Source organism: Rutilus rutilus (assembly GCF_951802725.1).
Source record: "Rutilus rutilus genome assembly, chromosome: 12".
Taxonomy (NCBI): Eukaryota; Metazoa; Chordata; class Actinopteri; order Cypriniformes; family Leuciscidae; genus Rutilus; species Rutilus rutilus.
Window position 1 is genome coordinate 4,680,791 of NC_140217.1, and position 27,078 is coordinate 4,707,868.

The 27,078-nt window shown below is 38.6% G+C and overlaps 3 protein-coding genes across 4 annotated transcripts in view; all 3 read left to right on the forward strand.

Moving 5' to 3' along the window:
- gad1b (glutamate decarboxylase 1b) overlaps positions 1–10,507 on the forward strand; it is a 21,858-nt gene extending 11,351 nt beyond the window's left edge. For both annotated transcript variants that reach the window (XM_084426987.1, XM_084426986.1), the window contains 11 exons: positions 3,974–4,086; positions 4,290–4,405; positions 4,565–4,644; positions 4,830–4,884; positions 5,122–5,238; positions 5,328–5,392; positions 5,489–5,567; positions 8,083–8,232; positions 9,050–9,157; positions 9,257–9,346; positions 9,428–10,507. In XM_084426987.1, coding sequence (XP_084283113.1) covers positions 3,974–4,086; positions 4,290–4,405; positions 4,565–4,644; positions 4,830–4,884; positions 5,122–5,238; positions 5,328–5,392; positions 5,489–5,567; positions 8,083–8,232; positions 9,050–9,157; positions 9,257–9,346; positions 9,428–9,601 — 1,147 coding nt within the window. In that variant the 3' untranslated portion in view covers positions 9,602–10,507. The remainder of the gene's footprint in view (positions 1–3,973; positions 4,087–4,289; positions 4,406–4,564; positions 4,645–4,829; positions 4,885–5,121; positions 5,239–5,327; positions 5,393–5,488; positions 5,568–8,082; positions 8,233–9,049; positions 9,158–9,256; positions 9,347–9,427) is intronic.
- Positions 10,508–13,076: 2,569 nt separating this feature from the next.
- Positions 13,077–17,346, forward strand: LOC311301511 (uncharacterized protein). The gene is made up of 3 exons (XM_084426704.1): positions 13,077–13,988; positions 14,521–14,662; positions 16,268–17,346. Exons 1-3 carry the CDS (start codon positions 13,417–13,419, stop codon positions 17,027–17,029), a joined length of 1,476 nt encoding a protein of 491 aa, XP_084282830.1. The 5' UTR covers positions 13,077–13,416; the 3' UTR covers positions 17,030–17,346.
- A 994-nt stretch (positions 17,347–18,340) lies between these two features.
- Positions 18,341–26,771, forward strand: gorasp2 (golgi reassembly stacking protein 2). Its single transcript, XM_084425557.1, has 10 exons — positions 18,341–18,727; positions 19,310–19,390; positions 19,850–20,053; positions 20,307–20,393; positions 21,505–21,635; positions 21,747–21,879; positions 21,967–22,090; positions 22,187–22,273; positions 22,374–22,505; positions 25,964–26,771. The coding sequence occupies exons 1-10, from the start codon at positions 18,665–18,667 to the stop codon at positions 26,221–26,223; spliced, it is 1,302 nt and encodes a 433-aa protein (XP_084281683.1). The 5' UTR covers positions 18,341–18,664; the 3' UTR covers positions 26,224–26,771.
- Positions 26,772–27,078: the final 307 nt, after the last annotated feature.

Genomic DNA, 27,078 nt, shown 5'->3' on the forward strand with positions numbered 1-27,078 from the left:
CTATTTAACAGCCCATTGATTGTGTGTGACTGTGGGCTGGTAGGAAGTGTGCGCCAGCTGGGACCAGCCAGTCGGAGAGCGTGTGTGTCCCTGCGGGCTGAACAGTCTGGCCATCGCATTTCACTCCCAGAGGCCATTTTGATCTCAGAGGACCGAGCACTTCATTACAGCTGTCTTTCTTAATATAAACAGAGAGCTTCTTATAATAGAAGTCACTTACGATGAGAAAGGCCTTGTTAAATAGCCATTACTATGAACAATGGGTTTTTGCAATAGGGAATTACTTTGATTAATATCCTCTTAAGCTAATTCATGCCACATACGAAGAGGAAGAGAGCAAAAGAGAGAAAAGAGCAGAGCTGAAAACATTAAAGAACTTATAGGATCTGTTTAAATAAAGTGAGCTGCCTATAGCAGTATTTTAGGGCATCATAGATGCTCTTCTGACATGAAATCTGTTTATGTTGCCCTATATCCCATTTTGGACTAAATCTAAAGCAGTAGAACATGTAATGCTGCCATGTAGGAACCTCCGAGTCGGATGGAAGTAGCCTAAACAAAAGAAAATAATTTTACTGCGAATAAATCCAAATAACTATCTGAATTCAAAATTGTGAAAATGATTCATTTCTATGCACTTTTTTATACATGGTATCACAACTAAATGTTTTTACATTAAGCAAACTGAGTAACTTTACATAATTTTTAACGGAAGAGCGGATTTGGCCATTTGTAACTTAAATGTGTGATTCACTTCCAGCATCAACATGAGAGAAACTATTTTATATACAACATATTAGAACATTAACATTTTCTCATCTTACTAAAAATGCATGAAATAACACTTTATTTTAGCATTTACTTTTCCTATCCGGCCCCGTGCAATGGGAAATGAAAATGCTGTTTCCCGTACAACGATGTAACTCGATGCTTCACTACCATAGTAGAAATCAACTAGCTAGTCACGACTGTTTCCCGAAACCATGGGTGCGTTTCCCGTACAACTATATAGCTCGCTGTATTATCATAATCATAAACACTGCTTTGTAGTACAAATAGTTTTACTGTTAACTACACTTTGTTATTCTTATAGTTATTTACAGCGGCTTGTGCCTCCTATGTCTATGAATAAGGTGCCAAATAGCCTAAGGTGGATAGACTTGCTTCCCATTTATTATCTATATTATAGACCAGTGTTGCCACCATGTTTCAGTTTGACATGACCCTTATGACATCACACCTTGGCAACTGGTAGAATTCCGAGTTCCCCACTTGTAAATATGACATTGCTCAGTCATTAATCTGCTTAGAACTCAGAATTCCAATATTTCCAACTCCACTTGAAGGGCACATATAAAAAGGCATTCCCAGAGAGATAAGCTCAGTGAAAAAAACATTTTCCAAACAACTTTACCAAATTTTACCCAATATGTGTGTTTACAATTTTGCTTTTTTGCATGAATAACACTATTTGTTTGACTGACTACATCCATATGAACACAATCCTAATATGAACACCATATCTGAATTCATTGTTCACATTTTTTTCTTATGCAGTAGACACCAAGGCAGCTCACTAGTCTGTAGTGTTTTCTTTGTGACATTTGCTTTATGCTATTTTTAACAGTATGAATAAAAACATTCACAAGTGCTACTGACATTTGAGAAGTCAAGAGGTGATCGATGGTGTTGGGCGGTTTCCTGTATAAAACCTTGAATTTTGCCCTTTCTTCACATCTTATTCCTGTTAAAGCATGGATATGATGTTAAAAAGCACTATATTTGTATTCAATGGTAGATGGAGTCATGACAGTGCTTTTACATGAAGTACTAATGGCAGAGGTGTGTTAGTTCACTAGATGAGAGTGTGGGAGTCTCTCTGTTGATTAGTTCTTTTTCAGCCGCTCAAAATCTCGGGATAAACATTTCTCCTTCTCTCCCACATTATGCCGTCTTGTAGCTCGAGGGATAAAGCTGTTGTGTTCGCCTCCCACTGCTCTCTGCCCCATTTTGAAGGATTTCACCTGCAATGTTTTAGAATGTTTCATTTCTGCACTGCTGAGATTGTCGCTTCAGCTGCTGCCACACACACACACACACACACACACACACACACACAAAGAAAGGGCTTTGTGAGAAGAAGAGTGAATGGACAGGCTGCAAATGCTGCTTCTTCTGTCATTATTCACCGTGGCTAATTTAGACCCATTATTTCTCATCAGCGGTGACACACACTGACCGGCAGCTAATGGACTGACACACACATACACACGCACGCACACAAAGAATTATCCATAGACCCTCAAAATAGCTTCACATAAAAGACAAAAAAGAGGTTTTTACATTACATTTGAGTGGTGTTTTGGCTGATTTCTTGTGATTTCAACGAGCTTGTGTGGTGTTGCTAAAAGCCCTTTTGTCTTTATGATAAACGATTTTCAGTAGTTAATGCCGATATTGATATCTAGAGACCAACATAGGCAAATATAATGCTGATATATTCAGTGCATAATACAGCAAATGAGATGCTGAATTAAGAATTAAAACACTTTACACAAGTATTTACTCAAAAATCACTTTTCAATTAAATGTAGCTTTTATCCATTAATAAGACAATCACAACAAAAATGATAGATCATCTCTTGTTCTTTTGATCAGCATATTGTGCTTATAGTGAGCATGTGATTATGACTTTGTGTTATGCAAATGTAGGCTATATGACACAATTTCGGTAAAAGGTCCCGATATACATTGTGCCACCACAATATTCAGACAGGTATTAAATTTCCGGTTGGTTTCTCCTCCTTTGTACATGAAAATGCAATTTGTCAAATCCAACACGTGTAAGATCTGCGGGAAAATACATTGTTCTATTTATATGACATTATGACAGCCGGAATCATGTTTTAGCTGCATGTTATTGATGATTCTCGGTTATTTTTAGTGTCTTAAATCTTTGTTCCTTTTGTGACGGAGCTGAACAATGAGTCTGCCCGGGGCTGTTCCCTGTCCTACTTGTGTTCATCACACTCTTGTCCCTCTCTTCTCTGAATGAGATGGATTTGTGCGGGAGTGTGTTCTTATCAGGCGCGCGCAGCCGTCCCCTCATTTACACGCTGTCTGTCCCCCGTCAGACTGAAGTTACTCCTGCATTTAGACGGACAGATAGCCATCAGAATACCGACTCCCTTCATTAAAACACCCTGAAATGAGCCCTTATCTAATCTATCACAGCCGTCTTTTAATTAGCGATATTCAAAGCAGCCGAGAGGGACAGAATGTTCCTCTGTCGGAACAGTGTGTAATGTCTGCAGGGACTGTGAATCTCTGAAGTAGCTGTTGCCTGATTTTGACGATTTGGAGAAGCAGAACATAAGTAGCTATGAATGTCATGAATATAAATCTCAAACGAACCTCATAACCAAGTCAAATTTCATAAAATAAATAAATAAAAGAAAAACACCACACAGCTTGTTTCAGTAAACTCTGACGAAATTATTTTCTCGCAATTGCGAGTTTAGTCTCGTAATTCTGACTTTATAAATCGCAATTGTGAGTCAAATCATGCAATTCTTCGAAAAAAAGTCAGAAATGTGGGATAAAAATTCGCAATTAGGCTAACTTTTTTATTTTTTATTCTGTGGCGGAAACATTAAGCTTCCATATTTAAGCTTATCGAGTTATCTTAACGCCATATAGCTATAAATCAGCGTCAGCATTCTTGGAAAGCCAATCAGAATCGAGTTCCAAAACTAACTCGCCAATCAAAAACCACCAATTAAAATAATGTGATTATTTTTTTGGCGGTGAAAAAGTGTAATTTAATTTATTATTTATATTTTCTTTACACTGTGATTTGGTTGTTAAACTAAGCAAAAATATGTGTCTACTTGTGACTAAATAAAGCCTACTAAATTCGAATCTCAAACGAATCTCATATTGACCAAATTTAATTTGGTGTTTTTGTGTTCAGGTTCACATATGAGATCGCGCCCGTGTTTGTTCTGATGGAGCAGCTGACCCTAAAGAAGATGAGAGAGATTATTGGCTGGCCGAACGGGGATGGCGATGGACTCTTCTCTCCAGGTGAATAATCAGTCGAAATAATCAATAACAAACAAAATGATTTAATATTACAAACGTATGATGTTCACCCAAAAACATATAATAAAACAATGACCATAGATTATGCATAAAAATAGGCAATGATGACATTTCATGTTGGCTTAGTTCCTTTGACCACAGCTGTGAGTGGTGCTGAAATACACTGAATGCTCATCTGTTCACAGGTGGTGCCATATCAAACATGTACAGTGTGATGGTTGCACGGTATAAGTATTTCCCAGAAGTCAAAACCAAAGGCATGTCAGCAGCACCACGACTCGTGCTCTTCACATCTGAACATGTAAGTGCACACGGCAGTTAAACAGAGGATTTGTCTCCCTCTGGGGGTCATATATTTATTTTTGTCGTGTAAGTGTGAATGATTACATTAATTGCATTCTCTATCGATAGTATTTTGGCCATTTTGGTTGACTGGCAACACTTGCTTATTTTTTTGCAGAGTCATTACTCAATCAAAAAGGCTGGAGCTGTACTGGGATTTGGCAGAGAAAACGTCATTCTCCTGAAGACAGATGAGAGGTATCATGACAGTGCAGTTCTTTGTCAGTTATATAAGAATAAAAAGCTCAAAACTATGTTATATATATATATATATATATATATATATATATATATATAAGCACTTGGTTACTTTCTTTCAAAGCTTATATTTTATTTGCTTTTATAGTCCCTCCCACTTATACCTAATTGGCTGTCTTGTTTAGGGGGCGTGTCATACCTGCTGACTTAGAGGCCAAGATCATTGATGCTAAACAGAAGGTGTGTAAATGCACAGACTACACTGCTCTGTTCTGTGCTCTTGAGACAAGTGAGTGAGCGTATTTACCCTCTGTGCCTGAAGAGTTCAGTGGATCAATACCGGGGCAGGTATCCTCAAGCTGATGGATGATTTGATCTTTTTGTGCTTCTGTTGATGAAGTGGCACTCTGCTGTTAGGGCATTATCTTTAGGCCATGCACTATCAACAGTGAATGTGATTTTAAATGTGTATTTTAGGGTTACGTGCCACTGTTTGTGAATGCGACGGCTGGTACCACGGTATATGGAGCATTCGATCCCATCAATGACATTGCCGACATCTGCGAGAAGTACGACCTGTGGTTGCACGTGGATGTAAGTTTGACTCAAATGCATGCATTTTCAATCAGTGCTTTCAGGATAAATACATGAATATATCACTGAATAAATGAATAAATCTCCAGGGCGCATGGGGCGGAGGACTGTTGATGTCCAGGAAACACCGTCACAAGCTAAGCGGCATTGAGAGGTATGTAAAAACCATCGGCGATGAGGTGCTAAAATGACTGTATATCACAGGTAAGGTGCAGGGTGAGCTGAAACTCCACTCGTTTGTTTGTTTCAGGGCAAACTCTGTCACATGGAACCCTCATAAGATGATGGGTGTACCGTTGCAATGTTCAGCCATCCTGGTTAGAGACAAGGTGAGACTTGGACATAAACAGACATATACACTATTGTAAACAAAATTGGTGAAAAAAGTGAAAATTCACAATTCTCTAATGCAATTTTGATACCACAGCTAAAACTACTAGCTTAACTAATATAAATTAAAAACATTATTAAAGACAAGTAAACAGTCAGTAAAAAAATAAGAACAAATAATCAAATTACAAGCAAAAGGACAAATAAATACAATATAACAAAGATACAAATTAAATAAACAGGGGTGCGTTCTCCGAAACTACCTTAACGCTACGTCGTTCTTAAGTTGTACCTTAAGAAGTACCTTATCGTTAATACGTGGTTTCCGAAACCTTCTTAGTTAAGTATACCTTCTGTAAGTCATACGTTCGTAAGGTTGGTCTGGAGCGCTCTTAGCTATACCTTATCGCTGCTGACGGTTCATACCGCTAGTGGCCACCACTACGCAAAAAGCTTTTTTACATCGCAGTTTAATTACACATAGAAAATTTTATATGAACATTTAATATAAAATCTGATTTAGTATTAAAATTACATTTTTACTTTACTTTAAAATTTTACACATAAAATACTTAAGTTGTTATAGCACACCCAGTGTATGGAAGTGAGTTCATTAATAAAGTTTCCATACACTAATGGTTGTTAGCTTTTTTAATTACTATCCTAAGGCACATCAGCTGGCGAATCATTTGACAGAAAAGGCTTAGGAGTCTATATAAAGAAAGATGAGTTTACACAAACTTTGTAGCTATGGCAGCGAGACAACGAGTACTTGTTTTAAATCAAAGACGGCGCCGTCCGCGGAGCCAGTTAGTGTATGTCAACTACATGGCTGGTGGATAATCAGCATACGTTGTGGAGATCATTAACACACTTATGGCCGTGAGGGTTTGGGATTGCACACTTGCTAAATTATAAACACATACTCATATTTATTTCTGCATGTACATATTTCAATGAGCCCCGATAAATGCAGTTTGTACTATTTCTAAAACGCTTCTTTATAAAGAACATTGTTTTCTCAATACTTTACCTATACCGCTGTGAAGGAAAGAGCGCACAATCGATCATCGAGGCATCGATATCAACCTATTCAGGGCCTCCACCATGGACAGCACCTGCTAAGGTCGAACTTAAGAAGGTTTACCTTAAGCAACATCCTAAGGTATAGTTCGGAGAACACACGTAGGAAATGTATACCTGTAGTTAAGGTGTACCTTTTGAGTCTTCGTAGCGCGCTAAGAGACAACGTTATCGGAGAACGCACCCCAGAGCTTTTCAGGCTTTTCAGGTCTGACAGTAGTTTTCAGGTACAGAACTGTACTAAAAGTACGCAAATGTAAAACGACATTGCATAGTCTTCACTGTATAAATTAAACATCTGTATTAATTAATCCTTATTAAAGTTACAAAAGCTGTTTAGTCAAGAGCAGTGAGTGATTTTTATCTTTGTCCTTTGTTATTTGATTAACATTAAAAACACATACGGCATCAGGAATATTAGGCTGCTGTCACTTTAAGAGTGAATGCACGGATCTAATATACTTTCTCAACTGTTTACATTCACTTAAAGCTACACTGTGTAATTTTTTAAGTTGATTCTTAGCAAAAAAAACACTTTGTTCTTTCAAAATGATATGTGCTCATTAATGTGTAATTACTTCTACCAACTAATGAAGAATTCACGTAAGCGTAGAATCTGCCATTTAGAATACATACGAACCATGCCATGGCCATTTTGCGCCTCCATCTTGAAAATACATTAGCCAAAGAGGGACATATCTGGAAATTCAAGCTTCGCCCTTCGCATTTTTACACTCAGTGGCGCCGTGACGAATGCGAGGGGGAGATTACTCGCGACTGCCGGCAGATTTGAAATAATACGGCCACCGTAGGAGTTAAAGCGCCCTCGGAATGGGAGGGGCTAGAAAGTAATATTCAGTTGGTAGTCATAAACAATTTCACCGCTAGATGGGAGAAAATACTACACAGTGTAGCTTTAAGACATAACTGACTGTGTTTGCTAGGATACTTGGTATTTTTTTTACATAATTTTGTGTGAATTTGTCTGATCCAGTGCAAGAAGACATGAAAGCTTAGCTTAGTGTTTGTGCGCGCGCTTCAGATGGGTTCGCAAACAAAACTTTCCACCTAGAGCGAGAAACGAAATGTATCCCTTTTGCATCTTCTTGCGCTTGAATATTAAAATATTCTAGGCTTAAACTTTCATGCCAATTGCGTCGTTCAAGTTCATGCATTGTTAGAATTCATAAAAATGTTACAGGCCAACCGGCGAGTGACACCGTTTCATATACTCGTCCTCAACGCCGATTTTTACTTACATGGCGCTTGGCGAGTGTTAATTTCAAGTCTAAACAGAAATCTTGGCAATGCAGTTACACACCTAACTCATGTGGCTATACTCATCTGCTAAATGAATGCATGTAGATCAAGTTAATACAGCTACTTGATCACATTTGAGAGGGACTTGAATACGCTGTGCTTCTGTTTCAGGGCATTCTGCAGGGCTGCAACTCCATGTGTGCTGGATACCTCTTCCAACCTGACAAACAGTACGACGTGAACTACGACACCGGAGACAAGGCCATCCAGTGTGGCAGACATGTAGACATCTTCAAATTCTGGCTCATGTGGAAGGCCAAGGTGGGTCACAGCAGCCGCTATTATGTCAAGTCAAGTCAAGTCAAATTTATTTGCATAGCGATTTTCACAATATATATTGTTTTGAAACAACTTTAAAGAAAATCATGTTTCAGTGTTTATAATATCTTCATGTCTTAGTCACATTCAGCAGATTAGAGCTGAGTATAGTTTACATTTCTCCACAATAAAAGCAATCAAGCCGTTGAGATTTGCTATATAGTATATCAGCGCATGCGGATAAAGTTGGACACTTATATATCCAACTTCATATGAAGAGCTGGGCAATAGTATAGTTGCATTTTGTGACTAAATAAAAGCATGTATGCAGTTGCTTTACATGAGTGTACTGTATGTATGCGAATAAAGTTGTATATATATACATTCAACTTATATATAGACCTATGCGATTATACAGTTACATTTTATGATGATGTAAACAATCAAAGAGTTGGGATTTGCTATGTAGTAGGCTATATATTGCTGTACCTTTTTCGCATACTGTATGTATGTGAAAAAAAGTTGGATATAAATATATCCCACTTTTTGCGACAATACAAACTGAGATTTGCAATATAGTCTATTTTGCTTTCCATGAGTATTAATTAACTATAGTTATTACTATAGGGTTACGGTTAGGGTTTGGTTTGGGGTTAGTTGTAATTATGCATAATTTACTGTTATTGCAATAGTAAGTACATGTACCTTAAAATGAAGTGTTACCTCAACTTTTAATATGAAGACAGTTATGTGGCTCTAGCATTAAGTATTTTGTAGAGAAAAACATTTTTATTGTGCCTGGTGAATTTTATCCATGCAGGGCACAATTGGGTTTGAGCAGCACATTGACAGATGCCTGGAGCTTTCTGAATATCTCTACAATAAAATCAAGAACCGTGAGGGATATGAAATGGTCTTTGAGGGCCAGGTTTGTATCTGGAACACACATATTTATAGATTGAAAGAACTGCTTACCTAACACTGGATGTAATGGCTTTTGTTATTGATTTTCTTTTGCTCTCTACAGCCCCAGCACACAAATGTTTGCTTCTGGTATATTCCACCAAGCTTGCGTGGCATGCCACACGGAGACGAACGACGGGAGAAGCTACACAGGGTACTTCATCATCTCATATAACAACCAAATCAAGAGTAACAAGAGTAGCATGTGTCGTAATTACTCTGGTTTCCCCTGCAGGTGGCGCCGAAGATCAAGGCATTGATGATGGAGTGCGGCACAACCATGGTAGGATACCAACCACAGGGAGACAAAGTCAACTTCTTCCGAATGGTGGTCTCCAATCATGCCGTCACAATGTCAGACATCGATTTCCTGATCGACGAGATCGAGAGGCTGGGTCATGACGTGTAAGAGCAGGGAACTGCAGCTCTGTGTATAATAGAGGCTCAGGCACTCGACGGGACAGTCGTGCGCTCTACACATTTAATGGCTATGTTTCGACGTCGTGTTGTGGTCCAATATGTTCTGTCCTTCTTCTCAGTGTCTGTAGATCTTTTACTTACAGATTGCATAGCCTGTTTAGCATGGAGGCATGTTTCCGCCTTGGAATAAAAGGAACATTTTTATCTCACAATTCTGACTTTTTTTTGTTGCAGTTGCTAGTTTATATTTCAGAATCCTGACTTTATAACTCACAAAAGATATATTCTGAGAAAAAAAATCAGAATTGAGATGTATCATAAAAATTTGGAATTGTGAGAAATAAAGTTGGAATTGTGAGATATAAACTTGCAATTGCGAGGAAAACCATCATAATTGTAAGAAAAAAAAGTGTTTATATCACAATTCTGACTTTTTTTTTGTTGCAGTTGTTAGTTTATATTTCAGAATCCAGACTTTATAACTCACAAAAGTTATATTCTGGGAAAAAAAGTCAGAATTGAGAGTTAATATAAAAATTTGCAATTGCGAGAAAAACATCATAATTGTAAAAAAAAAAAGAAGTGTGTTATAATTGCGAGCTTATATCACAATTCTGACTTTATTTCTCGCAATTTTCGAGTTTATAACACGCAATTCAGATTTTTTTCGCAGAATTTACAAATAAATTACAAATAAAAAGTTATAATTGGTAGAATAAAATTCTGAATTATGAAAAGCTCGCAATTACAAATAAAACTCGCAATTGCGAGCAAAAAGTCAGAATTGTAAGATATAGCCTAAACTTGCAATTACGAGAAAAAAAGTTGCGATTAAGTTTATATCTCACAATTCTGACTTTTTTTGACACACTTTGAGAAAAAAAAGTCAGAATTGAGAGTTATAAAAATGTGGAATCGCAAATAATAAAGTCAGAATTGTGAGATATAAACTCGCAATTACAAATAAAACAAATTTACCTGGGAGAAAAAAAATCTGAATTGTAAGATAAACTCACAATTAATCTTTTTTTTTTTTTAAAGCAATTTTATTGTTTTATTCCATGGCGGAAGCAAGCTTTTCCCTAGTATAACTACACGGTCACCTTACAGCACAGTTTAAGTCCACTGGGATCATGTGTAACAGCCGGCGCTTCGGGTTTGTAAATACAAGATAAAGACGAGCAAAGGCGCACCACCCTTTTAATGAAGCTCGAAGCCCTTTCTGTGTAGTAGCGGGGTCTGTGTGTGTGAACCAGTGGTTGATCTGTATTTTAGTGTTGTGTTTCTAGAACTTACCTTGTTAGTAGGTCATGTAAAGTGGTTAATCAACACCTTTGTGAGGTGAAACATATTCAAGAATTTTCCGTTTGAAATGATATAAAAATAGATAAACAAAGACCTTTATTTATATTGTGAGCCGAGCAGTGTTTAAAGGTTCAGTATTTCTCCCATTTGTAATGGTTCTTCATTTGTACTTTAAGACAATATATATATATATAATCAATAAAGTTTAGGTTAATGTTTAATAGTCCTGTAGTGTACTTGTGAGCCAAAGACAGAACTAGTGCCATACATTTTACAATATACTCGATATTCTTTGAAATAAGCAAGCATATAAATTATAGGATGAATCTATAGACATTTATATACAGTAAATATGAATATATTGTATATGTTTATTGTTGTTCAGGCCCTTGACTCTGTGCAATCAGTGTGTTAGTGTTATAATGTTATTGTGTATCTTTGACTGAATGTTACAAGCAATCCTATCAATTATCTGAAGGTTAGTAACCAGATGTTTAATGCTGATTATTGATATTCAACTCAGGCGATTATAGCATCATATAAATATATATATATAAAGAGAAGAAACCACAAAAGAAAACAATAAAGCAAAAAGCACAAACTTAGAGGGAAGGATGGAAATGATGTCCTCTGGATGCTGGAAGATTGTGTTAATAATATAAATATTTATTAAAGGTTTATTGATATTTCACTGCTGTATTAAGATTCAACTGTTGTCTTTGGAACTTTATTTAATGTTCAATGTTTTTGACAAATGCACAATAATCTTTTTCCTCTATTGCAGTAAATTGTTGACTGTAAATGTTGAATGTGAGGAGGGCGATCTGGTCTCCTCGGTAAGGCTGGCACTTTAAAATGCAATCACTATATGTAAACTGTTATTAACACAATAAAAGCTACTAAACTATAAGAATGTTCTGTTGGTCGTCTTTTTGAAATGTAAAATCTGACTCTTTTATTTTAAAGCTTTCACACTTGAGATCGTTCGTGTTTCCTTTTATTTAATTCTTATTTTAACCAGCTGCGTTTATAATTTGTAAGTAATCTACCCAGCACTGCTGAAATATTACCATATTCATATGCCAAGTTACATATAGCAGTGAATAATCAGACTATCAGATCAGAGAGCCGAGGAGCCAAATTCTGTATATTAAATGATGCAAAGATTAGAGAAAAGTTCAGTTGTAAAACATTTGCAAAAGCATGACTCTATAAAAGATCGCTTATCATGTTTTCCTTTTATTGGCCTGTATGTTCTTCTACTGTAATGTATCAGCCACAGGGAGGCAGTGTCACACAGAAATGAAGACCTGAAAACATTTGACTCCCTCCAGAGGGCGCTGAACCCCACGTTAACATTAAAGGGAAAGTTCACCCAAAAATGACACGTCTGTCATCGTTTACTAACCCTCAAGTTGTTCCAAACCTGTATGAATTTCTTTCTTCTGTTGAACACAAAAGAAGATATTTTGAAGAATGTCGGTATTAACCAAAAAGTTAATGGGATTTTTTCTTCATACTATGGATTACAACTGTTTGATTACCGATTTTCTTCAAAATATCTTCTTCTTTATACAGGTTTGGAACAACTTGACGGTGAGTAAATGATAACAGAATTTTCATTTTTGGGTGAACTATCCCTTTAACACAACATAGTTCAAGAAGACTACATAATTTGTAAGTGGTAAAATGTGAGAACGTTGTCTGTGTTCTACTGGACAATCATTGACACATGAATAATGATACTAAAAACTTTATTATACAGGTATTTAATTTAATGTAAGAGATAAGTTACAAAAAGCATAATTTTTATTTAGTACACGCACATTGGTATTTATATATATATTTTTTTCTATTAAGTTTTATTTATACATTTCCAAAAATCTCTATTTGACTACACTCTCAAAATGGCATAAAGGCTAATGCCTACTTATTTACTTGTAGCATATTTATTCCTGAATGTAGGCTAAATGTCGAAGAATGTCACGTGACAAATCCGGAAAACTGCTCTTTTTTTATTAAGGCAGTGTAGACACAGAAATAGAAGGAACAAACTAAACAAGTGTACAGTACACACATAAACAAATATGTAGACAGGGTAAAAAATAAAAATAAAAAAAAAAAAACCGGACACCTGCTCTCAACACATCCGGTTTGGAGAAAGTGAAATGACCCCGATATCTTTGTACTAATCATATAACCTAGCTAGTTATTTTTATTGTCGTCGTTTTATTCGATTTAAATGTTCGAATGTTTGTGAGAAGAATAATTTAAAAATATATATATATGAATCTGCATATGCGGTGGATATGCATCTTGAGAAAAGCGGCTCACCTGAACCGGAAGTGATGCGACCTGTTTTACAGAAAACGGAAGTTTGTTGCGCGTTGACAAAAACAAAACAAAATGGCGCGTTGCCATGCCATATCTGCTAACCTGGCTAGTTCATTCTATGTTTACACTATTTTATTTTAATATCTGAATGTTATTGAGAGGAAAATGGCTTCGTCAAAACCACCAAAGTACCAGAAGCGGGATAATCCTAACAGCGACTTCTGTTGTGTGCCTAAATGCGCGGTGTCAGGGAAGTTCAACTCCACCGTTAGTTTCCACCACATCCCAAAGGACGAAACCTTAAGGAAACTATGGATGCGAAATGTGAGACGTGAGAATTTGATAGTTAAGAGGACCACGACAGTCTGCAGTAGACATTTCGTTTCCACGGATGTTATTCAGGGTGGGCGACGACACCTGAGAGAGGGGGCTGTCCCTGTGTTGTTCGCCTGGAACGATTACTCTTTACCGGCAGGCAGTGTCTGGGAGAGAAGAAGACCACGTCCGGAGGATGAAGGAACTGGAAAGGAAAACATGGATGTTGAATTGTTGCTTCAGTGCCACGATTACGATGCAAAACCAGAACCATCAGCGTTGGATATAGCATATGAGAAAATAGAGGCCCAGCAGCTGCTGATAGAAGAGCTGCAAAAGAGGCTGGAAGAAGTGACACTGAAGCAGTCGTTTGGCTTGGAGAGGTTTTCAGCATCGGATGATGACATTAGATTCTATACCAGGTACGTATTTGTGTCATATGATAGTTATCTTGCATACCCCTGTGGTTATGATGACTTTGTTGCTGACCTACATTGTGTTCACTCATTCAATCGATAACCTTTATACTGTGTGTGACCAATGAGACCAACTTAAAGGGATAGTTCACACAAAAATGAATTACTCACCCCCATGTTGCTCCAAACCTATAAGACTTTCATTCATCTTCTGAACACAAATGAATATCTCTTAGAGGTTTCTGTCCCTCCATTGACAGTTCATAAAGATATCGTAAAACTAATCCATATGAATTGAGCGGTTTCAGTACAAATTTTCTGAAGTGACTCACTCATATGATGAACAAATTGAATTTAGGGTCCCAAAATGAATAAAAGCAATATGAGATTTACATAGGACTGCTGATATAACAATGCAGCCATTAAAAATTCAGATCATGCTGGAATTTATTCTAACAAACAGCCTAGATCTACCAGGGCTATCCTCAATAATAAGTTATGTTTGGATTTAAAGGAAATATTTGTTTCACACTATTAGATTTGCCAGCTACCGACATCTACAGGCATTTTGGAGGCAGATTGAACCTGCAACCAGCAGAATTGTGCGTGTTGGTACACAGCCATCCACTCCCAGCTCAACAGAAGCTCCTGTCAAGGCAGCTGATCCATCTCGACAAACGGTAAGCATCATTTATACCAGTGTTTCTCAACTCCAGAGTGTTTAAGATATATCCCTATACAACACATTATGGGTGTGTTCACACAATAATCCATTAAAGCGAACCCTGGTGCGATTGCTCTGTTAGTGTGGCTCATTTGAATAAGTGTAAACGATGCCAATCCGAATCCGAGACGCTAAAAAGATGGGTTTCAGAACGCAACACAGATCAAAGACATGTAAACGCACCAAAAACAGGATATGATGTCACAAGATGCGACGCTAAAAAGGAGCACGCCTGTTTTTACTCATCATAGTCTCGATGTTGCTCATCACAGTTCAGTACAGGCATCAGAACCGCGTCTCCTCGCTGCAGATCTTGGTTTGTGTGACGGAGGGATTCCTGACGATGTTTTGACTCCTTTACACATTTTATAAGCTCTTCACGAGTTCTCAGCTGGTCAAAACACCATTATATGTAGCTACGCACATAGAGACAGAGCGTATTTAGGCCACGCCCACACCGGGGGGAAAACAATCCAACCGTCTCCATTGACTTTGCATTGCGAGAGGCTGCCTCCTTGTCATTTATGACTTATAACAAAAGACAAAACAATGTCTAAAATCTGCTATGTGACAAGGTGTTCAGCAAACAAGCTAAATAACCCAGAAATACATTTTTATAAGCTGTCGACTCCAAAAAAACGGTTGTTTCAGGACATAAAAGTGGATCAATTGAGACAGAGCGCAACTAGTTCTCGAACTACTCTACGCCCACTGGAACGGCTACAGCTTAGCTTACATAAATATAATATATAACACTGACATTTGGATATTTGACTTAACAGTGACAAAATGTTTACTGCACAGTGCACACGTAGACATACTGAGTGTCAGGATCCCACAATTTACCCATTCTTCCTGCTGATGCTTCACGTCTTATTGCCTGTGTCCACTTTTGTCTCCTTAAAGGCTGGCTTTTACGGTTCGGAAGCTTATAAAAATGTATTTCTGGGTTTTTTAGCTTGTTTGCTGTACGCCTTGTCACACAGCAGCTTTTAGGCATTTTTCTGTCTTTTGTTATAAGTCATAAATGACAAGGAGGCAGCCTCTCGCAATTTAAAGTCAATGGAGACGGTTGGATTGGTTTCCCCCCCGGTGGGCGTGGTCTTCAGATTATGATGCGTCTCTCTGTCTCTATACAACAGAATTGTTTTGGATGTTCGGTAAGGATTGTGAACATATCCCTATGCCTTTAGGTTCGGTGTTGAAATGCCAATGTGAATGCTTGGTGGACCAGGACTAAAGTTTTTTTTTTTTTTTTTACTGTTATTATTTTAGTCCGGACTAAACAAACCAAACTACAAGAGTGAACAAATCCTAAGAAGCTGATGAGTCGAATCAGATGTTTTAATTTGAGAGACATTCTGTTCTGGACTGGAGTTGAGAAACTTAATACTAAAAGTTTTAGTTTTATACTAAAAGTTTATACTACAACATTTTGTTTTTAAAAGCAGCTTGCTGATAAATCAGCAGCCGAAAGAACACTGATATATCTAAGTCAATCTAATTTATGATGACCAGGCAATGATTATCTTCATTAACTCTAAGACTTACCTCCTACCAGAGCCGATGTCTTCCACTGATCGATGAACTGTTCCTGTTCTTGGTGTACCTGTCGCTGGGTCTGAAGGAGAAAGATCTGGGCGATCGCTTTAACATTCATCAGACTGCCGTCAGCAGGATAATCAAAAGTTGGGTCAATTTTTTGTACACCTTATTGGGCGCTGTCAGAATATGGATGTCTCCTGAGGAAATTAGAGCCACGATGCCGAGTGTGTTCAGCAAGTACTCTGACACCCAAGTCATCATTGACCATACAGAGCTGAGATGTCAGATGCCTTCGTCTTTACTCGTACAGAGCGAGACGTTTTCTCAGTGTAAGTCCCACACTTCCATGAAAGGAATGATCGGTGTGTCACCGCATGGTGCTGTAACTTTTGTTTCCTCACTGTATCCTGGATCTGTCAGAGACGAAGAATTGTTCAGGCAATCTGGAATTATCCCTCTTTTGGATAAAGACATGGCTGTAATGGTGGACGAGGGTTTCAGAATCGAAGACCTAGTGCCCTGCAAAGTTCACAGACTGCTTTGTGACAAATCCCATCTGTCTCACGATGAATTGCTGGTCACTCAGGACTTTGCACGGGTAAGAATACATGTGGAAAAGATCATTCAGCGAATAAAAGGAATCTATCTGTTTGACACTGTTATCCCTCTGAGCATTTCTGGCAGGATCAACCAGCTTTTTGCGGTAGCCTGCCTCCTAACAAACTATCAAAACAAGCCACTGGTCAAGGCTTGGGCCAAAGAACTGACTCTGTGTTAACCTCACTGAGAAACTGGATGCTTGTCTCAGATCTGCTCGTCTCCCTCAGTTCTGGTTCTTAAGACACATGATTTCAAAAAGAACTGGTGTTGCAGATGTGATATGCATATTTATGTTGTTATACAAGTTATGTTTTGACTTCAAGCTGTTTGTCAAAGTTTTCATTAAGTTTTATATCTAGTAAAATGTATAAAATCAGAAAACATATTTTACACAGTCACAATGTGATACATTTATTTGAAATGTTATAATGATTTTTGTCATTGACAAATAAATCTGTCTAGCAAATAAACTTTTTTCCCCATTTGTTCATCGTCCTTCTGCCGTCCATCATGTTTACAACTGTGACAATGGACTGTGACATCCATCTATGTGACCAAACCAAAAGGTCTGTTAGTTTAGGGACATCGACTTTACATTTTCATGCACCTAAACATGATTCTGAATAGAACTGGACTTGATTTGGTCTGTAAAGGAATTGATTGGTTCGTTGGATCATTGTTTGCAATTGCTGAGATCCCATGTGAGTGACAGGTTGCCCCGCCCTCAAGCCAGTGAACACGTCACCAGAGTAGAGAATGATGTTGTTGCAGGAGGGAGCGGACATAATAAATAATGTTGTGCATGGATAAATCATTTATAACAAACACTGGTAAATTTCATTTAAAAAAAAATAGTTGTTCAATTGATTTCATGGTGCCTTTAATGATATTTAGAAAATACATCCACCACTTATCTTAATCTAATCTTTGGAGAGGCAAGGCACCAAAAATAATTATGTATTATTTTTATTAGCAGAGAGAACGAGTGGGGCATTTTTGAAGACTGTCCGAAACAGATTTACTTCAACTCGAGTTCAGACTGGTTTGTGAACCGCTCAACCGATTCATTAAAAAAAGATCCGATTCAAACGAACATCGCTCCCGTGAGCTCATCAGCTCATCGGTTCTCGGTTCTCAGTATGTCGAACGTGTTCGAAAGAAACAGTTCTCGGTTATGTACTGGTGATTGAGAACCGCTACCTGTACGTTCGGTAGTACGCGCATGCTCAGTATCAGCTGCTCGTGCTTATCACTTCTCTCAGCACAACATGACTCAGTTCAGTGAACTGTTGGATTTACTGTAGTAAAATATACTCCAGGATATTGGTTTATTTCGAGTCAGAGGGACTGTCAGGCATGTCCGAAAGTGAGTAGTTGTGGATCATCGCTGACGCAAGACGCGAACTGTTTCGGACGATTCAGTCCGATCTAGTGTAACGTTACTGGTTAGACCGGTTCACTAAAAAGAACCGGTTCAAAAGAACGATTCGTTCACGAACCGGACATCACTAGTGTGTATTCTGGCGGTATGGTTGCTTGCATATCCAATCGTTTACCTGCTTTACGCTTAAAAATGAGAAATAGACCCTGCTTCACTGATTCATAATATGAAAAATCAATGCCTCCGTGTGTGTGTACCGCTGCAGTCTCACCTGTGCGCCACATAAGCACGAGCCCTCCTTGCGCTGCCACGTCATTCACAACCGTCGCGCGCATCTCTGGAAGACTCCGACGTGTCTGTCCACAAAACCGGCAGCTGGGAGAAAAATAATAAAATTGATTATATTCTCACAGGTGACACTAAGCGGGGATCATGGGGGGATCGCAGAGTTTGGAAATTCCAGGAGGTGGTTCGGAGGGCTATCACGTTCTCAGAGTGAGTGTGTTTTACAGACCCGTCCGCTCTATCGGTCTCTTTCTTTCACTCATACGGGAGATCGCGACTCTCAGGCAGCGGAAAGTTCAAATCGAGGGCGGGGACATCAGTGCGGCCTGCTAACATTGGCTAAATGCTAACGCGGCTAAATGAAAATCTCTGCTGTTAATTGTCAAGAGATTTCTTTTCAGCATTTGACATGCAAAGACTGATAGCCTGCAAGTCTTTATTTATCCTACTGCGCCATGTCATTTTTTTGTGTGTGGATGGGCTGTTGAAGAAGCTTTATGCATAGCTTCATTATGCATAGCTGTTAAAATGTTCAGCTTCCATCTGCCACAACTCAAATTGACCTAAACTAAAGCAATTTACTCAAGAAACAGCATAACGTGTGTAAGAGCAGCATGCCATTTTGATATTTGGGTTGGACTGCATATTTTGTTGGTTGACATTTTCCTGAGGCAAAGAGCATTATTTCATGATCACATATTTATCAGTTTAGAGTTTTGCCAGAAGATATTGATGTTTGGTATTTTTATTTGAATGTTATGGTATAACCAGTCTCCTTTCTCTGTTATGCAGGTGCAGGAGAATTCTCCCGGGCACAGAGCAGGTCTTGAACCCTTCTTTGACTTCATTGTGTCCATCAACAACACCAGACTGGTAGGTTTGTTGCACATGTTGCATGGTCATCCATCATCTCTTCAATTAACTGACTATTCATCGAACCTCATCAGTGTTTTTAAGTTACAAGCATGTGAGAAACTGATAAAGAAACAAGCTTGATTTGCCTTGGAATGGAAAATTGGTTTATTTATTGAATAGCCATGTAATAATACCAATTTTGGGACAATCCAGTGAATTAGATAGTTTTAAAATTAACTGGTATTATGTAATGCAGTAAAACTGACAGTTCTGACTCTAAAATCTGATTGGACGAACCACATTTGAAGCCATTGTAAAACATCTGATATATGCACACCTGGACTGTACATTATTTAAAGTTTAAAATGAATGTGTAGTTGACATTCATTTTGTATGGTGTTATATGGCATCATTTTACACTATCCTACCTAGTATGTTTGTTGCTGTTTAATGTTGTTTTTGCTTTGATTTATGTAGAACAAGGATAACGACACGCTGAAAGACATATTGAAGGCTAGCGTTGAGAAACCTGTGAAGATGCTGGTGTACAGCAGCAAAACCCTCGAGCTGCGGGAAGCCACTGTTACTCCCAGCAACATGTGGGGCGGCCAGGGTCTTCTGGGGGTCAGCATCCGCTTTTGCAGCTTTGAAGGAGCCAATGAGAACGTCTGGCATGTTTTGGTGAGCAAATGAAAGAGTGGTGAAACACAATCGGAGAAAACTGCTGGAATTAGTTATTTATTTACACTGCATATTTTTGTAAGGGCGGGGTTGCACTTGATGAACATAGCAGCACGTTTGCTTTGAACTCATTCTGATTAACAACTTGTGGTCAATTAGTCGTGCTTCAGCATGGGTGTGTTCTCGTAAAACAGACCGGTCGGTCGAGTTGTAAGAAATGTTCGCCTTGACTCGTTTTTCACTTGTTTTGTAGGAGGTGGAACCAAATTCTCCAGCAGCATTAGCAGGATTAAGACCACACACCGACTACATCATCGGAGCAGACACAGTCATGAACGAGGTACATTTCTCTCATTCACATCACAAACTCTTCTCAGACGTCATGATAATTGTGCAAAAACATCTGTATTTTGGATAAATTGTCAATTAATATCACGCTCTGCAGCTTGCAGATTCTTCAGGCATCCTAGAAAAGAGCTGAAATGATCAAAAAGTGCTGTGCTCATCATGGTCATAAAATATGTTTTTAGCATTTTGCATTTTTATATTTGCTAGAAATATTTAGATTTTTCATTAAATGTTTCGTTCACTACATATTACACTTTTGTTTTTTCTTTTTTTAAAGAAAAATAAGCTGTGAATTAATCCGCTATAATAAACTCCATAAATTCATGAGCACACATTTTCTGTAAAACAACGACATGAAAACTGATTGGTTTTATAGTTTTAAACACATTCTTAAGTTTTCAAGACCAGTGTTGTTGTTGTTGTTGTTGTTGTTGTTGTTAAATAAAACTAACGAAAAAGTTTTTGATAAACGCTACTAAGTTTAGGTACTAAAATTCCTAAAAAATAAAGGAAAGATAAATAAAAATATACAATAATGATAAATGCATAACAAAATGACTAAAACTGAAACCAAAATGTAATATTCAACAGTCTTATATTGATCTGCCTGCATTGACACCATTATATATGAGAACTGAACTGAACTGGACGATATCACATCACTGTTTTCTCCAGATAAATATAAATGAACTAAATTAATAACTTTTTACAGTGAAAATGAACCATCACTGAACTTACTTAAGCTGGACTATGATGCTATTTTCTTCTAGATCTGATGTACAGCAGAAACAAACTCTGGTGCATTATTCACTGTATAGCTGCTTTGAAACAATCTGTATTGTAAAAAGCGCTATATAAATAAAGGTGACTTGAAATCTGAAAATATACAAAAAATACATTAAGTAAATAATACTAAAATAACAGTTCAAGACTGTCACGAGGCCTCTTGTGCAAAATTACCAACTCCTTTGCTTTAGCCAGTTAGATGACATTATTTTATTTACAAATCAGCAGAATTTGCAACATTGTAGAATACATCACAACATACATTTCAGTGATATTTATTTGTATTGTCTTAATTGTGTGCTGTGCTCTTCCTCCAGTCAGAGGACTTATTCTCATTGATAGAAACCCACGAGGGCAAAGGCCTGAAACTCTACGTCTACAACACTGACACGGACAACTGCAGAGAAGTGGTCATTACGCCCAACGGTGCCTGGGGTGGAGAGGGCAGGTGTGTGAAACTCTCGTGCTCTCCTCTGGTTCCTGCCTCTGTGTGTGTGTGTGTGTGTGTGTGTGTGTGTGTGTGTGTGTGTCTCTGACGTGATTATTTTTCTCCGTTCAGTCTCGGCTGCGGTATCGGCTATGGTTACCTGCACAGAATCCCAACTCGGCCCTTCGAAGAGGGCAAGAAAATCAGCTTCCCCGGACACACCCCCAGTGAACCCGCCAGCCCGCTGAAAGATGGCTTCACGGAGGTTAGTGTGTGTGTGTGTGTGTGCATTTCACATGGCGTATTTGAATATATTTGGTCTGCCGTTTGACTACGATGATGTTTTGTGTAGGTTCAGCTGTCGGCAGTGACTCCGCCCCCTGTGTCACAGTCTGTTCCCACAGGACTTGAGGACAGTCTGTCCGGCCTGTCACTCAGCTCTGCCCAGCCCTCAATGCCCAGCGAGCTCCACACAGGTGAAATGTCTACATTTATTCTCTCCTTCATATTTTTTTCTACATCACTCATAATTTATAATATTAACATAATACAAATATCGTCATTATCTGCAGGTGTTCCTACAGTCCCCCTGCTGCCCACTCAGGTGACCCCAGGGCTGGGTCCCCTTCCCATCGTCAACCCCTCCACCACTGTGCCAGGTAGAGAACATGCACTTGTGAAAGTAATATAAGCTGGAAGAAAAGTTTCTTTTCACATTCTCTGTTATGTGAATACATGATTTTCATTTTGTGCTTGTAGGTTTGATGTCCTTACCGTCTGGTCTCCCTCCCCTGCCAAACCTGCCTAACCTCCCGAACCTTAATCTACCATTACCGAACCTTAGCGCTGTATCTTTAGCTGGAATCAGTGGGTTACCTCATAATACAGCAGGTATACATTATTACACATTAAAGACATTATACCATGTTACAGCTTATTCTGACTAAGAACCGCCCACTTAGGCAGGAAGGAACTGACATGTGTGTGACTGACATGTAAACAAGGTCCTCACGGGTCCTTGTTTACATGTCTTAAATTCCAGTCTTTACAAGTCTTAAATTCAATCAAATTTCAAAGTCTTAAAGGGATAGTTCACTTTGAAATTAATTTTTGATATGTTTTAGCTTACCTCAAGGGCATCCAAGATGTAGGTGTCTTTGTTTCCGCAGTAGTTTCAATTTTGATATTTTTAGGTCAAACCGTTCTTGTCTGTCAGTCATTTAATGCAGGTCTATGGTCATTGTCTCAAAGAGCATGCACAGAGAAGTCCAAATTAAAACAATTCCCCGTCGTCCAAATTAAACAATTCCCCATCGTAAGTACACATTGATGGCCTAAGACACGAAACGAGCGGTTTGTGTGAGAAAACGAACAGTATTTATATCGTTTTTACCTCTTATACACAGTCACGTCCAAGTAATCTGATCTGACGTGTACGCAGACTGGTGCATAGATATATACATTAGTTGTCGCCTTAAAGACATTCGTTCCAATGAACTGCCGTAGACAAGGCGACAACTAGTTTTAACTAGAATTGTTTTAATTTGGACTTCTCTGTGCATGCTCTTTGAGACAGTGACCATAGACCTGCATTATATGACTGACAGACAAGAACGGTTTGACATAAAAATATCAAAATTGAAACTACTGCGGAAAAAAAGACACCTACATCTTGGATGCCCTTGAGGTAAGCTAAAACATACCAAAATTTAATTTCAAAGTGAACTATCCCTTTAAAGGGAACCTACTACCAGTTATGCCCTTTTGCAAAGCCTTGATTTTGTTTTTGGAGTCTGCTAGAATAGGTTTTCATGCCTGAAAGAATGCCTAACTTCTTTGGGCGGTAATTATTTAAATGAGGAATATTGTAACGTGTTCGTTCCCCGAAGAAAACTCAGAGACTACAATGGAGGCGTTTCAGGGAGTTCAGAAACAGTGACAGTAGGCCTTTCCATTACAGATTTGCGCAAAACTTTTGTGAAACTTTTCTTCTTTTTTCTTTTCTTTTTTTTCTTCTAAATGTCGACAAAAAAACGATTGCGAAATGACGGCGTTTCCATTAACCGATGTTATGCGACTAAACCTTCATTTTTTTCCTCTCGCGATAAATAAAATCATTCCAAAACCATGGCAACGGACGTTGGTAGGTTTATGTAGCCTACTGTATCCCAGCCACTGCACTGGCCATTATTATTAATCGAAGGAGATGTATGTGTGTTTTCCAAGCATTAATGGCAAGGAAAGACCCTTATTATACTTGTGAGCGGCACATATGAGGAGTTTCTGGGTGTTTCTCCCTCATATCTGCTTCGAGGTCTTGATTGTGGCATGTCTTCGAGGTTTAGAATCCAGTATTCCTGTAATTCTTCTGTCTTTTATGAATTTAATAAAGAACTCTGTCTCGTCTTCTGTCCAAACACACCGCGTCATCTACGTCAGGTGACCTGGAAATGCGCAAAAACTGTTTCCATTGCAGTTTTGCGAAATATTTATTTTTCGAATTGCCTGAAAAACCACCTCATGCGAGCGTAAAAACTTTTTTGCGATAAATGGGAGTTTTTGCGAAATTGACGTGTTTCCATTGGGCGTATTTTTAATTCGCAATTTCAAATAGCGCAATTTGAAGGGTAACGTTAATGGAAACGCGGCTACTGATGTAGAGAACTCCCGCTGGAGGGACTTTTTAATTTTGCTCAGCTTTTTCAAGCTCAAACAGCAACATTACAAGATGAACATGTAAAAAAGCACATTAAATATCTTAAATGGTAATACAAAAGTCTTAGGCCCCAATCTCACCTAACGCGTTTTTTTGCAATGAGAGGTGCCTTTTTTCAATTGTTTTCCTATGGCAGTGAGCGTTTATGCTCAATTTATACTCGACTGCAACCTGTCTTTCGAAAATCATATTTCATATGTTACAAAAACAGCCTTTTTCCACCTTAGAAACATTGCTAAGCTACATAATATGCTATCAGTTTCTGATGCAGAAAAGTTAGTTCATGCATTCATGACCTCGAGACTAGATTACTGTAATGCTTTATTAGCTGGTTGTCCTGCATCCTCAATAAACAAGCTACAGTTAGTCCAGAATGCCGCCGCTAGAGTTCTTACTAGATCAAGAAAATATGATCATATAACACCGATTTTATCATCACTGCATTGGTTACCTATAAAGTTCCGTATTAATTACAAGGTATTGCTACTGACTTATAAAGCCCTAAACGGCTTAGCTCCAGTCTATTTAACGGATCTTCTATCGCCCTATAATCCATCGCGCACTTTAAGATCACTAAATTCAAGGCTTTTGGTCATACCTAGGATATCCAGAACCACCAAAGGAGGGAGAGCATTTTCACATTTAGCTCCAAAACTCTGGAATAGTCTTCCTGATAGTGTTCGTTGCTCAGACTCGCTCTCCCAGTTTAAAACTAGATTAAAGTCGCATCTCTTCAGCCAGGCATTCATATAATATTTTTAATCTTACAGTTCAAACTACAATCCGGCCTCTAGTTCATAAACGCCAGAGGAGAACTGGCCCGGCGACTGAGCCTGGGTTCTCCCAAGGTTTTCTTTTCTCCATTGGGTCACCTGATGGAGTTTTAGGACACCATTAGGTCACTTGATGGAGTGTTTCGGTTCCTTGCCACTGTTGCCTTTGGCTTGCTCAGTTGGGGATATTTTGGGGATATTTAATTTGATTTTATCAATCAATAAATTCCACTAGAAACAAACCTTGTTGTATTATTTTAATTTAATACTGTGAAGCTGCTTTGATACAATCTGTATTGTGAAAAGCGCTATACAAATATACTTGACTTGACTTATGCGCCTACTGCGCCTCGTGTTTTTGCAGTTGAAAAAAAAGCAACTCCGAGCGGAAAAAGCCCGCAACGTCATCGTTTTTTCCCACTGTCCAATCAAATGAGTGGAGAGGCGGGCCTTCCGTTTTGTGATGAAAGCTACAGTTGCTTGCCTTGAACACTTGGAGAGTGCGATGATGGAGGATAAACTCGTGGTGTTCTCGCGGGTTACCAGGAGCTTTACGACTTCACAAACCATAACTACCACAATGTCAACAGAAAGGCTGATTTGACGTTTACTTGACTGACAGGACAGCTGTTTCAGTGGTTGCCTAGCAACATAAAAAACGCAGCGTTCTGTGTGATGGGGCCGTTCTCTACGAACCTGAAAAACGCGTTTGGTGTGATCGGGGCCTTAATTGTCAATTTAAGAGGTTTTAAATTTGGGGACAGAAAAGCAGTAATGGTGAAACAAATGAATGTGATTTATTTAAATTGAGAAGGTGCTGATTTAATCACACTAATGCAAACGCTCGTGTCTCTCTGTAGGTTTGCCCCCTCTTCCTCCTCTGAACCTGCCTGGCATCTCTCCTCTGCCCATGCACCCCGTTCTATCTTCCACACTTCCCAGCATGCCAGGCGTCACGCTGCCATCTTCCCTGGCACCATCTGACTTCGGACCGCCCGTCTCCTTAGCGAACGTGCAAACTCCAGCGCTCATACTGGATGCCACACCTAACCCTGCAGTCAAAGACATGCCTGCACCCACCGAGACCCTCTTACAGCAGACGACCCCGGAGTCCTCGTAACGACCCTGTATGTCTCTATTGTATTTATTCAGTACAAAAAGATTCCAGTGTGCAAACACACACACACACAGAGATAAACACGGTTCTGTTGAGAGATGCCAGTGTCCGAGGTCCGAGAGTAAGGAGCGCGTGGACGGATATCTAACATTAAAACATACGGTAAAATGAAAAGCGACTGTTGTACGTCTGGTTTACACTCTCCTCAGAATCTGTGCCGTCTCGTGCTTTTTCTTTCTGTATATCCTGTAATCAAACGTTAGTATAGCATTCCCTGTAATTACCAATTGCTATGTGATTTTACAATGTAACGTCTGGCCTTTTTTTCTTTCTTTGCGCCACATTTCGAATGCTTTGATTTTTCTTTATACGTGGTCAGACTGGGCTCTGGGCCTCTGTTTCTCTCGCTCACACACACTCTGTAAGATAGCTCTGCCGTCAAGATGGGCGGAAACACAATTCAGATGAATGTGCGCTTGTGCAGTTTGAAGATTGTGAAGGAATCTCTCATTCAAACATACACAAGCAATAAACTTCCCAGTTTTACACTATCACCGTCTCTGTCTGTTGAGTCTAAATGAGTGATTTATGAATTGATTATAAATCTATCTCAGTTAAGTAGAAATATAGTTTGTATTGGGTGCAGTGATGTATGTGTGTGTGTGTACAAAGTGAGATATTTCAAACCTTTATTTGTTATAATTTTGATGATTATGGCTTACAGCTTATGAAAATCTCAGAAAATTAGAATATTGTCAAAATTATAACAAAGGCTTGAAATATCTCACTTTGCATGTAATGAGTCTATATATTAGTTTCACCTTTTAAGTTGAATTACTGAAATAAATGAACTTTTGC

Excerpts from the sequence above, each read along its gene's own strand:
- LOC311301511 (XM_084426704.1), top strand. The coding sequence starts at position 13,417 with ATGGCTTCGTCAAAACCACCAAAGTACCAGAAGCGGGATAATCCTAAC. Across the intron at positions 13,989-14,520 it reads GACATTAGATTCTATACCAG|ATTTGCCAGCTACCGACATC; the intron begins GTACGTATTTGT and ends TCACACTATTAG. Across the intron at positions 14,663-16,267 it reads CTGATCCATCTCGACAAACG|AGCCGATGTCTTCCACTGAT; the intron begins GTAAGCATCATT and ends ACCTCCTACCAG.
- gorasp2 (XM_084425557.1), top strand. The coding sequence starts at position 18,665 with ATGGGGGGATCGCAGAGTTTGGAAATTCCAGGAGGTGGTTCGGAGGGC. Across the intron at positions 18,728-19,309 it reads AGGGCTATCACGTTCTCAGA|GTGCAGGAGAATTCTCCCGG; the intron begins GTGAGTGTGTTT and ends TCTGTTATGCAG. Across the intron at positions 22,091-22,186 it reads GCCCAGCGAGCTCCACACAG|GTGTTCCTACAGTCCCCCTG; the intron begins GTGAAATGTCTA and ends CATTATCTGCAG.